This window comes from Rhincodon typus, chromosome 13, assembly GCF_021869965.1.
Source record: "Rhincodon typus isolate 14 chromosome 13, sRhiTyp1.1, whole genome shotgun sequence".
Lineage (NCBI taxonomy): Eukaryota > Metazoa > Chordata > Chondrichthyes > Orectolobiformes > Rhincodontidae > Rhincodon > Rhincodon typus.
In genome coordinates this window covers 41,987,443-41,999,801 of record NC_063344.1, presented here as the reverse complement: position 1 = coordinate 41,999,801, position 12,359 = coordinate 41,987,443, and the positions used below count along the sequence as shown (strand labels likewise).

Genomic DNA, 12,359 nt, shown 5'->3' with positions numbered 1-12,359 from the left:
TCAGTATGGTTTTGTGAAAAGGAAATCATGTTTGACCAAATTTATTGGAGTTCTTTGAGGATATAACAAGCAGTGTAGATAAAGGGGACCCAGTGCATTTAACTGTCCAAAGGACATTTGATAAGGTATCACATAAAGGTTACTGCATGAGATAAGAGCTCATTGTGTTGGGAATGATATATTAACATAGAGGATTGGCTAGCTATCAAGAAATTGAGTCTGGCTGAGTAGATCATTTTCAAGTTGGCCAACTAATTCTGGCAGCACTCCAATAATTAATGTGCCTGTCTGAACTATCTGCAATCTATATTAATGAACAAAAGGACAGACTGTACTGAAGCCACATTTGCTGATGAAACAAAAATAGATAGGAAAGAAAGTTGTGAGGGCGATACAAAGAGACAGGAAAGTGACACAGAGAGGTGAAGTGAGTGGACAAAATATTGGCAAATGAAGTGCAAAATGGGAAATTGAACTTTGGATGGAAGAATTGAAAAGCAGATTATTAATTTAAATGCTGCAGTATAAAGGAACGTGGGTGTCTTTGTCTATGAATTGCAAAATGTTAGCATGTAGGTACAACCAGTGAGACATACCAGCATACAAATTAGGGGCAGGAGTAAGGCTTTCAGCCCTTTGCTGAACCATTTGACAAGATCATCACTGATTTGTTTGCAGACTCAATTCTGCTTTTCAATCTATCTTTTAAACGCTTTGACTCTCTTGGTCAATTAAAATTCTCTTTAATTCAGCTTTAAAAATATTCAATGGCCCTACCTCCAGTGGAGAGAATTTCATAGACCATTGACCATCTGAAAGAAAGTAAATACTTCTCATCTCAACCTAAATGGGAATTCCTTTATTTTAAACCTAAACCCTCTAGCTCTCATCACTGCCATAAGGGGAACCTCCTCTCAGTCTCCTTCCTGTCAAGTTTCCCAGTATATCATATTTTTCAATAAAATCACCTTGCATTTTTCAAAACCATAATAGATATGGGACCCATCTGAGCACCTTTCCTCATAAATAAACCCTTCAATACAGGAATCAGTTGACTTAACCGGTGAACTGCTTCTGATGCAATCATTTCCTTTCTTTAAAAGTAAAGGGAGCAAAACTATACACAATACTGTGGCTGCAGTTGCATCAAAGCACTGTACAACCAAAACAAAGTATGCTGACTTTATATTTCATGCCTCTTGCAATTAGTAAAAATATTCCATTAGCTTCCTAACAACTGGCTGCACCTGCAAACTAATATTTTTGTAAATCATGTGCTAGGATGCATATATCCTATGCTGCAGACTTCTTCAACTTCTCACCACTTAAGTAGTATCCTGCCTTTCTAGTCTTCTATTTCTCATTCTCCAACATTATATTCCATCTGTTAAATTTTATCCACTCACTTAACTTCTCTATATCTACTTGCTGCCTCCTTATGTCCTCTTCACAACTTATTCTCTTACCTACCTTTGTGTCATCAGCAGATTTGGTAACCATATATTAAGTCCCTTCATCTGAGGCAAATACACAGTGCTGGCATTTATTAAAAGTTGGGGGGGTGTGGGGTGGTAAAGTAGAAAGGATTACAGCTGCACAATGTGTGAGTGTTTTAATCTTTCCAACAAGATAAATTGGATTCTATAATTTCTCTTATTTTCAATGCTTAACCAGCAAACTAGGTGGACATATATTTTTAATTATGCAGTAACATTTATGAAGCACGTGTTGCTGAATAGATGTTTTTTTTTTCCCATATAAAACCATAGATACTAAAAGACAGGCAGGATCGTGCTTCAGTTTCATAGCTAATAAATACGCTAATGACTGAATAAAGTTGGGAATAAAAGGGAAAGAAAACATCAAACATAATTAAGGAATAGTGAGCAAGAATACCTGATGGTAAGATGTGTTTAGTTGACCAATTTGGACATCCTGTCAGTTCAGCTTTAGATTGTTGCTGTTCAGTTGCCAAAGAATTCAGCGCAGTGTCCTGGGTTACAGGAACTCTTCTCTTAATGTCAAGTGACAACCATTGATCCTTTATGTCCACTGCCCTTTGCCAAGTCATCTCCAGCCTTTTGAGTCTGTTGGACAGATCTTGACTCACCAAAAGAAGTTGATGAAGTATATTTTTCTTCTCTGACTCAATCTCTATATTGATTTCTCCGACTTCTTTCAATGTGTATGCCAATTTCTTGTCCATTTCTGTTGTGATACGCAAAATTGCATTATCAATGGCATCTGTATAAGTCCCTGCAAAGTTGGCTATGAATTGGTGCATTTCTGAATATACACTTTGCAATTCTATCTTACACACTTCTCCAATGGATTGTTGTAGGATGTTCTGTTTCATTTGGGAATCCTCCAGCATTACAAATAGCTTATCCCATTTAGTGAGCTCTTTCTGGCATTTACAGGAACCATCTGGGTGGGGGGATAAGTTTAGATTAAATAAGCACTTGGTAATTAATCACAGAAGGTCTCATATCACTACGTACATGCTGAATTAGATATTGCATTTTTTTTGTTGAAATGATGCTAAATTCATTAATTGACAGAAGAATCAGTTTGCAGCTTTACTTCAATGCTAATAAATATCAAGTAAAATTAAATTGGTTGTATTTTAATCAATTTGAGAAAGGAAGAAACAATCCGAATTTGTATAGCACCTATTGCAAACTCAAGACATCCTAAATTTTTCACAGTCAGCTATATACTTTTAAAGTGTGGCTATTGCTATATTGTACATACTGCTGCAGTCAGTATGCATACAACTCAGATATGCAATGTGATAATGACCAGATATTGGTATTTACATCCACAAAGGAAAGGCAGTCAATGACTTAATTTAACTCTCATCTGGAATATGGCATCTTTGAAACAACAGTCCCTCGATAGTATATTGAATTTTGTACAATCAAATTAAACTGATACTTTATTGTTGAATTCACTTGGATAGTAGTTTAATTTAAAATTATGTTCATGCTTGTTGAAAATCACATGCTACATGCTAGAATAACATAAGTATATTAATATTCTTTCAATGAATTTAGTATGTATTTTTTGTAAGAATTCATTCTAACATTAGCAACAGTGGCCTAACATGTAGGAGTAAATGGAAGTAAATCTGCATGCTGTCACATGTGGTATTTTTCTAATAGTTAGTAACATGTTCCTACATTTTTAGACAAGGAAATCATTCAACCATCAAGTATTTTAATTTGTGAAATGTTACTCTAAAAGCTAAATGTAATCTAGTTTCAAACTTCCTATTTCACCAGATAAGATAATGCTGCAAAACTGTAGAAAGCAATATGAAACAGAATGTAATCAATATTGAAAAATATCACTTTATCAAATCTGCAAATAACTTATAAAAATATCTTACCCGGTAAAACAGAGATTTTATTTTCCATTCCATGAATATATTGTATGTCTTCATAATCCTCTGCCAAAGTATAGGACAAGCTGAGTAGAATCCAAAGTATTATTTTCAGTGCAGCCATTTCTCTCGAGTTCTTTTCAGTGTTTAGAAGTATGAGGGCACTGTTCTATTGATTTAGCTCCTTCAGTACAAGCTCTAACACAAGTCTCCAAAAGCTCTTAATAAATAGTGAGGAGTGATGCAAGAACGTTGCTGCATGCACTTTATGCCAATGACAATGAGTTTTCTGCTTTCTGCTTTCGCAACAAAGAGGTTGAATTACACAACCTTTAAACTTGTGGTTTAAGAGCACATGTGGATAGGTGAATATAAGAATGGGCCCAGCACTGGGGTAAGTATAGATTGCAAGCCAGATGTAATGACCTACCACTAGGGAATGCATTTTTGTAATATAAAATGGTAGCAATAAGTGACGAATGTGTATGAAGGCAGAGCAGGGCAAGTCCCAAAGGACTGTGCAAAAATGCAAGGGCATTTATTTCTGCATTTCATTAGTTCTTTGTAAAACAGTTTTTCCATGTGAAAGTAGTTAGGTACAATTTCTAAGGCAGCTTTGAAAAGTTTAATTAAAGAAAAGCACAAATGTGTTTAGCATTTTTTTTAAAGATATATTTTATCTGCTAACTCAGTTGGAGGTAAGAAACTTAGGAGGAGAGGACTGAAGGTTGAAAGTACACTTGAAAAGATTGAATGAGGTTAGACGTGTATGCTGGTAGACTTGCATTCTGGACATTAGTTGAAATTACAATGTATTTGAATTCAAGTTGACTACCTTAACCCAACAGCAACAGGAATAACTTGGACTGACATAGCACCTCTAACATAATAAGACATCTGAAGTAGTTTCACAGGAATGTTATAAAACAAAGGTTGACTCTACATCGAATAAAATTATTAGCTATTAAGGCAAACATTTAAAAAGCTCGGCTAATGTGAGCTTTTAAGGAGCTCCTAAATAGGGAAAAGAGACCAAGATAATGTGGTTTAGGGAGGGAACAACAAACCTTAGGGCCAAACAGCTGAAGAAGCAGCTCTGAATAGTGGAGTAATTAAAATCAGCATTGCTCATGAGGCTAGAATGAGAAGAGTGCAGATATCTGAGAGTTGTCAGACCGGAGAGTATACAAATAAGGGTCAAAGCCATGTAATGGCTTGAAAGTAACAATGAAAATTTGAAAATCAAGGTATTATTTAGCTAGGTGCTAACATAGGTCAGTGAGCACATGCGTGATAAGCAAATGGGACTTAATACTTGGGCAGCGGATGTTTGGATGAGCTGAGGTTCAAGAAGGGTAGAATGTAGGAGGCTGACCAAGTACGTGAGAAATAGTTAACTCTAGGGATAACAAACACATGGATCAGAATTTCTGCAGGCAAAGAGCGAAATGGCTGGGTGATGTTACCATCTAAAATTCTGTCAAACAGCAAATTCATTTTAGAAACTTTGTAGCAAGCAAAATTGTTTTAAATCTCTATTATGAAAGGGTTAAATGGCTACAAAGCAAGCCCCACTGTTTAGTTCAATAATTACTTCCTTATGTTATGGTTTAAATTTATGAATGGTACGTTGCTTGTAATAACTTGGAGATCACCTGTTGTGCTGTAAATTATTCTTGCTACGTTCAGGATTTTCAAACATTTATTTTCTGTAAAGAAAGAACTAAATTAACTGTTCCTTGATTCCTTAAATATGGCTGTAATACCTTACCTGCTGTCAGTAGTATCACTTTTTTTGTTATTTAACACAAATTCCTTTAAGCACACTAAGGAATCATTTCCAGATGATTTACAAACTGTTGAATCTTTTATTTTCATGTTGTGCTCACAGGGAATTCTCTGTTGCTCCGTGTTTTACCTTCGGTGTATGAGAAACAGCCTGAGCCAATTAACAGCTACATCACAGAGCTCGTCCAATTGATGCCACAACTGGAGCCATCTGAGCAGCAGCACCTTCTCCGCCTTCTACAAATAATTACTAAGCAATGTCCTCAGGTAAAACACTTCTAAACTGATCAATTCATTCTTAAAGATTTGCATTTGAATAGTACTTTTCAGGACCACTGAATGATCCAAACAATGAAACGCTTTCAAATGTTGGAAGCAAGGCAACCAAGATTGCCCAGAGATAGGAAGAACTGTTGATGCTGGAATCAGAGATAGCACAGTATGGAGCTGGAGGTACACAGCAGGCCAGGCAGCATCAGAGGACCCCCTTCCCCTCCCACATTTCTGAAGAAGGGACCTGACCCAAAACGTCAGCTTTCCTGCTCCTCTGATGCTGCCTGGTCTGCTGTGTACCTCCAGCTCCACACTGTTTAACCAAGATTCCCCAAAGTGTCTCAAAGCAGTGTGATGATGCCCAGAACATCAGTTTTTTTGTGAAGTCGATTTTAGGATAAACATGACAGGACACCAGGGATTATGCCATAGAATTTTTATCATCCACCTGAGAGGGAAGGTGGGCATTCATTTACCACTTATCCAAAAGACCGAATCTCTGACAGTGAAACATTTCCTCCTTACTTCATTGGAGTGTCAGCCTTGATTTTCACCCTGGAGTGGGACTTGAACCAACAAACCTGGTTCAGAGGTGAGAGTACTACTAATTGAATTGTAGTAGGCATGCACACATCTTTTAATGATTTATCTCATTGCTGTTTTCAGGACATTGTTGTAGCCAACATGGCTGCCATGTTTTTCTATTTTTCGTCAATCACTCTTGATGACACTGTGCAATACGACAGGGACTTCAGTGGTTCAAAAAGGTAGCTCACCAGCATCTTCTGAAAAGCAAAACTAGGGATGGGCAGTAATTCCTGGCCTAGCTAGCAAACATCAACATTCTGTGAACGAATAAAAAAAACCCTCCCAAAATACTATATGATGCAAGACGAACAACTAGAAACTTAATAAAAACCGAAAGAACTGTGTAAACTCAAAGCAAGTTCGTTATTTGAAATTTAGTCTCAATGAAGCTTTCACTTCTAGTGTTTTGTCTAACTGGATTTTACACTCCGCTGCTGATGTGTTTGAAGGGGCTTGTAAAATGTGGTGTATTATCTGCCTGCTGCCTTCCTGTCTGGCCATGGAGGTGTCCAGCCATTTGCCCACCTGTTGCGGTACTTAAATGCTCACAATGGCCACTTTATGTGCCTAATTCAACTCCTCAAAACCATGTTTTACAAATGATAAGGAAAAGCCCAGACCAAGTGGGTGGACTGGCAACTTTAATTGGATTGAATGTTATTGGTTAAGAGGGGGATTCTCCTTTTGAGGGTCTCACATTGAAGGCACCCCCAAGATCATATCCTACCCCTTAACCTTACCCCCTCCAGTTCCGCAAACCCTACCTTCACTCTCCCCTCACTGCTGTGGCCAGCCAGGCCCTGTTTATATGCTTGAATTGCCTTCAGCTCATACTTCCTAACCTCCTATTTTTTATTCACTTATGGGATGTGGACTTTGCTGGCTGGGCCAGTATTTATTGCCTATCCCTAACTGTCCTTCAGATGGTCATGATGAGCTGCCTTCTTGAACTGCTGCAGGCCATTTGGTGGAAGTATACCCAAAACAATGTTAGCAAGAGATTTCTGAGATTTTGACCCCAGTGACACTAAAGGTACAGTGATATATTTCCAATTCAGGAAGGTGACTGGCTTGGAAAGAAACTTGCAGGAGATGGTCCTTCTAGATATTAGTGGATGTAGGCTTGAAAGGTACTGTCTAAGGAACTTTGGGGAATTTCTGCAATACATCTTGCAAATTGTACACACTGCAGCTACTGCATATTGGTGGTGGAGGAAGTGAATGTTTGTGGGTGTGGTGATACTTTACTGAGGTGTTTTGGCCTGGATGGTGTCAAGCTTCTTGAGTGTTGTTGGAGGTGCACCCACTCAGGCAAGTGGGGAGTATTCTAACACACTCCTGACTTGTGCCTGGTCAATGGTGGACAGGCTTTGGGGAGCCAGGAAGTGAGTTACTTGCTACAGGATTCCTTGCCTCTGATCTGCTCTTGTAGCTATAGTATGTATGTAGCTATTCTAGTTCACTTTCTGATCAATGGTAACTCCAGGATATTAATAGTGGAAGATTAAGTAATGTTAATGCCATTGAATATCAAGCGGCAATGTTAGATTCTCTCCTGTTTAAGATGCTTATCCCCTTGCACTTACATTCCACAAATGCTGCTTCTTTTGGGGCTGCCTGTAGCCAGATTGGCTACTAAATCTCTGAACCTTCCTCCCCAGATGGGTGGGAGGTTTTGTCCTGAGCTAATTTGGGACAACTGGAGGATAAAATATCTGTAGAGCAGCTAGCTAGTTTTATCATGGGTGGGGTGTCAACACAATATTTGAGTTGTGGATGTGTTGGGCAGGCCGTTGGCAGTGGTGCTGGGTAAGTACGTAGCAGGGAGATCACAGCACCTTCTAAAGCCCAGCCTAGAAGTGAAATAGGGATGAGCTTAAGAGTATAGTAGTCAGAAGGACTCACATTTTCTTGTGATGGGTATTGAATGATTGGTGATGTCACTGAACATTCCTGATCCCCGTGCTCATTCGAAAGGGGCTTAGTTTAAACATTTGCTTCTGCATGTCCTGTTCTGAAATTCGCCCAACTCTAGGTTCTTAGGTGAGTGCCACACCTTGTTGAAGTTGCTGATTTCCTAAGAATTGGATCTTGGATTACAGTTCACAGCCCCTATCCTGCCAGATCAATACTGATGGTCATTGTCTGCAGGGTTTCCCTCTCCATCAAACCCGTTCATAGGTCTGACCCCATTTATGTCTTTATATCCCATCCCACTGCGCTCTCGCTGTTGGCCATGATGATAACATTGAACGAGTAATCCAGAAGTCTAGTTTAATGCCCGGGAAATGTGGTTTCAAATACCATGGCAGCTGGTGGAATTTAAATTCCATGAATAAAATCTGGAATTGAAAGCTAGTTTCAGTAATGGTGCCCATGAAGCTATCATCAGTTATCATGCAAACTAATCAGGCCTGTTTATGTCCAGTTAGTTCGAGGGAAGATAGGTAAAAACTAAATGCTGGCCTTGCGGTGACATGCAGTTTTCAGTGAATACATTGCAAAGTTTAGTTCTGGATTGCTGTCATGGGTCTTCTGATAGAAGATCAAAATTATCATGTAAGCCTTGATTACTGTTATATATCGGCGTATTCATTGCTAGGGAAGGCTTCCAGAAAATAGAGAGAAAAATTAGCCCATTATTCAGGTAGGAATTTATTGAAAAAGGAAGGAAAGAATAAAAACGACTTGTCAGGTTTGATTTCAGTTAGCAGTCTCTACAGAGAGCCTCAGTTTCAGTTCATGTGATTGAAATACCGGTGAAAACAACAGTGCAATTATCCTCCTGGATGAGGATAATACATATCGAGTAATATTTTTTTCAAAATGCTCAGCTACTAATAGAATTTTAGGAGCAGTTTAATAAAGAAAGAAGGAAGAATCATGATTGACATTTTTATATAGACCTTATTAGAAGGGTGGGATCTGTGGTGTGACTATATATTGAGCGCTGTGACATGTCTGGCATTAAAATATTAAAGTAGATTTACAAGTGGTTGATCAGTTCTAATGCAGACTTTATGGAACTGGGCATTTCTAAAATGTAGACTTTACATCACTGTGCCAATTGGCAAATCTACATCAGATATAGCAACTGTTCATAGAGTTAATCAATCAATTTAGGCTGTGGTCGGGTTAGTTTTCCCTACGAACTGGCGCTAGTTCCAAAATAAACGTTGGGGCAAGAAATTGTTTATGAGGAAATGATTGCAATGATGCAATTTAGAAAGGTATCTTGTGGTGAAATTAGATATTTAAGGTTGGATATGTTTCTACTGTTTCAGAAAAATGTGTAGAAGTAATATCCAGTCTGCAATGAAAAGGAAATATATAGACTGATGACTATCTAAGAATGTTAATAATTTTCATTATTTTTAAAAGAATTTTCAAAGCTGTGATCAGCATTTTGCACAGCTGATAATTAGAGTGAAAGTAAAGGATAAAATAACTTCCTAGTGATTATTGGGGAGTAAAATGAAAATTGTGAGGAGCGAACTTATATAGAGGAAAATAGGGAACACAGGAGAAGGGGGTCTAATGTGATTTAGTTGTTCTCTGCTATTGCATATGTTTAAATGTTAAGCAAATGTCAGAAGAGATCTTAAAGGGATTTTGTTTGAGTTTTGGTGTTTGGATGGAGTAATTGAAAATTGAGACTGTACAATTTAGTTCTATATGCATTCAGATTTAACTGTTTGCCTTCTGTTTTGATGATTTGTGGTAAGAAAAATTGCATGATCTTAGTTCAGGAAGTTTAGAGGTCATCAAGGAGTGCTACAAAATCATCTTTGCTGAATGTATTGCAAAACAAAACACTACCAGCTAATGTTTGCAGTAGAGTGCTGTGATAGATTTGGCCAAAGGCTGTTCAGCTAGCACTAGTAGAGGATGAACCACTAACAATTTTAACAAGAGGCACCTGTATAAACAACAGGATGTAGTTTATTGTATCATAGCAACAGGTACACATTATATTAGTTAGTTAGTCATAATTACTGAGACTGGCAGGAAGTTTTTAAAAAAGTAACATGGACAATTTGGTGGTGAGGAAATCCATTCAGTGATGTGTAAAATCATCTCTGGATTTCAAAAAAAAAGACTATCAGGAACCATGTCTGAGCCATCAGAGTCTTCTTTTGCCTAGCAAAAATTATAAATGCAGCTTCCAACATTCACCCCACTCAGAATCATTTCCTCATAAAAAAAATTCTCCCACACTTTTTTTGTGTGCTCAGGATTCTAGCCATAGCTAGCTGTTTCATATTTCTATTATCCAGTAGCAACACAAGTGCTAACAATATGCTATTTCAAGCTAAAAGGATGTGCTACCTGTCACACAAATGAGTAGTGTTATATATGGATTTCAGTGCTAGTGTGATGCTAACATGTAGGCCACACATCCCAAAGAATGGTGAAGCATATCCCTTTGGCTGTTTGCAGCAGGCAAGGTATTAACTGTACCCAACGAGCCTGTGCTTGCAAAACTCAAAATACAGTAATCAACATTATACATGTGATTCTGCAATTAGACAACATCTACTAAATAACCTTGAGTGTGCCAAGAATGCCACTAACAGCCCATTTAAGATTGCTGTTTGGGCTCACAGTATACATTGACATATACTGAAGACACCATATATTAATACACAGGGCTAATGTAAAGAAAGAGCACATTAAAGCATGTGCCTGTATGAACTTAACAAAATAGATGACAGCTATTAGTCCTCAGGGTAGTGCCTTGATCAGTCAGTGTCAACCTGCCTGATTTAAATTTCAACAAAACCTGACAGTCAACTGGCAATCATTATGTAATAGTTCATTCTTCTTGGCAGCCCTATCACCATCCAGGGTCCACTTTCCAATTAATCAGCATTATCTTCTCATAGAGTATAACATGCGGTTCCCTTTTATATTGGTATTATTGAGAATGTCCCGATCGAGTGCAAAATGAAAACCTTTATCAGAATACTCAAGTTCTGTAATACCAAAAAGGCAATTTGTTACTTTTGAGTTGAAATATATAAATTCTTTATTTGAACTTGGTAAGAAGGTTGGACATCATCATTCACTCTCTATGGATATTTTCCTGGTGAAGTAGTTATTCCCACATCCTTAAATCATGGTATGAGAGGACTTTGGCTTGCATTGCATTATCCCTGTCACCTGGGACTGACCATTCCTTTCTGAAAGACAAAGAATTGAAATATTGTTCTTGAGCTTGTGTTGGCTCATCGCTTGGCATCACAGTCAAATCTGCTGTATTAATTTGTTCATCAGACTGTTTTGCTGTCTGAATAACTTTACTTGATACTTCCTCAATGAGCTCAAGTGTTTGTAACTCTCATTCTTGTTGTCAGTGTTTGAAACTTTCGGAAAACTACAGATTTTTTTTCCATCTTTTGTCATTTTTGATGATGATACGAATGGAAACCATTTCCATGACTCCTGTAAATTTGCAGAGTTCCTTTCCATTAACAGTATGAAACAGTCCTTTTGTACCAATATAGGTGGTTTCAATAGATTATTAAAATATTTTTGGTTCCACTATGAGTGTAGGAAGTCCAATGAAATTTTCTATCAATACTCTTTGAATGGTTGGTCAACATGTGTTTGTACCAACCAGTTGTTATCCTGGAAATGCTGCTACCTCAATTATGTTCAGGTCAAGACACAAGTGCAGGCTTAACTGAGAAAGAGAAGTGTTATATGAATTACATGCACAGTTTTGACTCCATTATGCTCCTTTGTGTTGTATAGTTTTAATCTTGAGAGCTGTTGCACTTGGATCACATGATTTCACCTCAGTAGACTGTAATTTCTGTTTCTTCAGCCATCGTATTTGATGTGAAAGGGCACTGGCACTCACCCCTGCATCAGGCTTAGAATTAATGAGTGATTTATTGTCACTTGTATTCTACAGTGAATAATACAGTAAAACCCAGTGAAAAGCTTCAAATGTTGCCACAATCTGGTGCCATTTTGAATAGTTTAAGAATAAAATGAATAAAAAGATAGATATAACTGAAAGAGAGTGTATCCACGTTTTGCTGCCTCTACCATGAGTCCTGAGCCCCAAGCCGGCTCACCAGTGAAACTTGCACCACCACCTTTCCACCGCCTCCACCACACCCACCGACGGCAGAGTTGCCACCCTTAAGGCATCACCTCTTTGCCGCTGCACCCATCTTGCTGAGACCGCCTCTGATGCTGGGCCCTGTGCTGGACCCACACTTGCCCCGCAACCTGGAGCTCCTGGCTGTGCTGCCGCCATCACCCTTACCGCTAACTAGGAGTCCCCACCCCGGGTAGTACATGGCACTGCTGC

The 12,359-nt window shown here is 38.3% G+C and overlaps 2 protein-coding genes across 3 annotated transcripts in view; one reads left to right on the top strand and one right to left on the bottom strand.

The window, feature by feature from the left end:
* The window catches only part of LOC109937207 (pentraxin-related protein PTX3), a 10,224-nt gene extending 6,606 nt beyond the window's left edge, over positions 1-3,618 (bottom strand). The window contains exons 1-2 of the mRNA XM_020535809.2: positions 3,392-3,618; positions 1,897-2,427 (exon numbers count right to left, since the gene is read on the bottom strand). Coding sequence (XP_020391398.1) covers positions 1,897-2,427; positions 3,392-3,509 — 649 coding nt within the window. The 5' untranslated portion in view covers positions 3,510-3,618. The remainder of the gene's footprint in view (positions 1-1,896; positions 2,428-3,391) is intronic.
* Positions 1-12,359, top strand: part of veph1 (ventricular zone expressed PH domain-containing 1) — a 209,046-nt gene that overhangs the window by 51,922 nt on the left and 144,765 nt on the right. For both annotated transcript variants that reach the window (XM_048604370.1, XM_048604371.1), the window contains one exon: positions 5,277-5,440. In XM_048604370.1, coding sequence (XP_048460327.1) covers positions 5,277-5,440 — 164 coding nt within the window. The remainder of the gene's footprint in view (positions 1-5,276; positions 5,441-12,359) is intronic.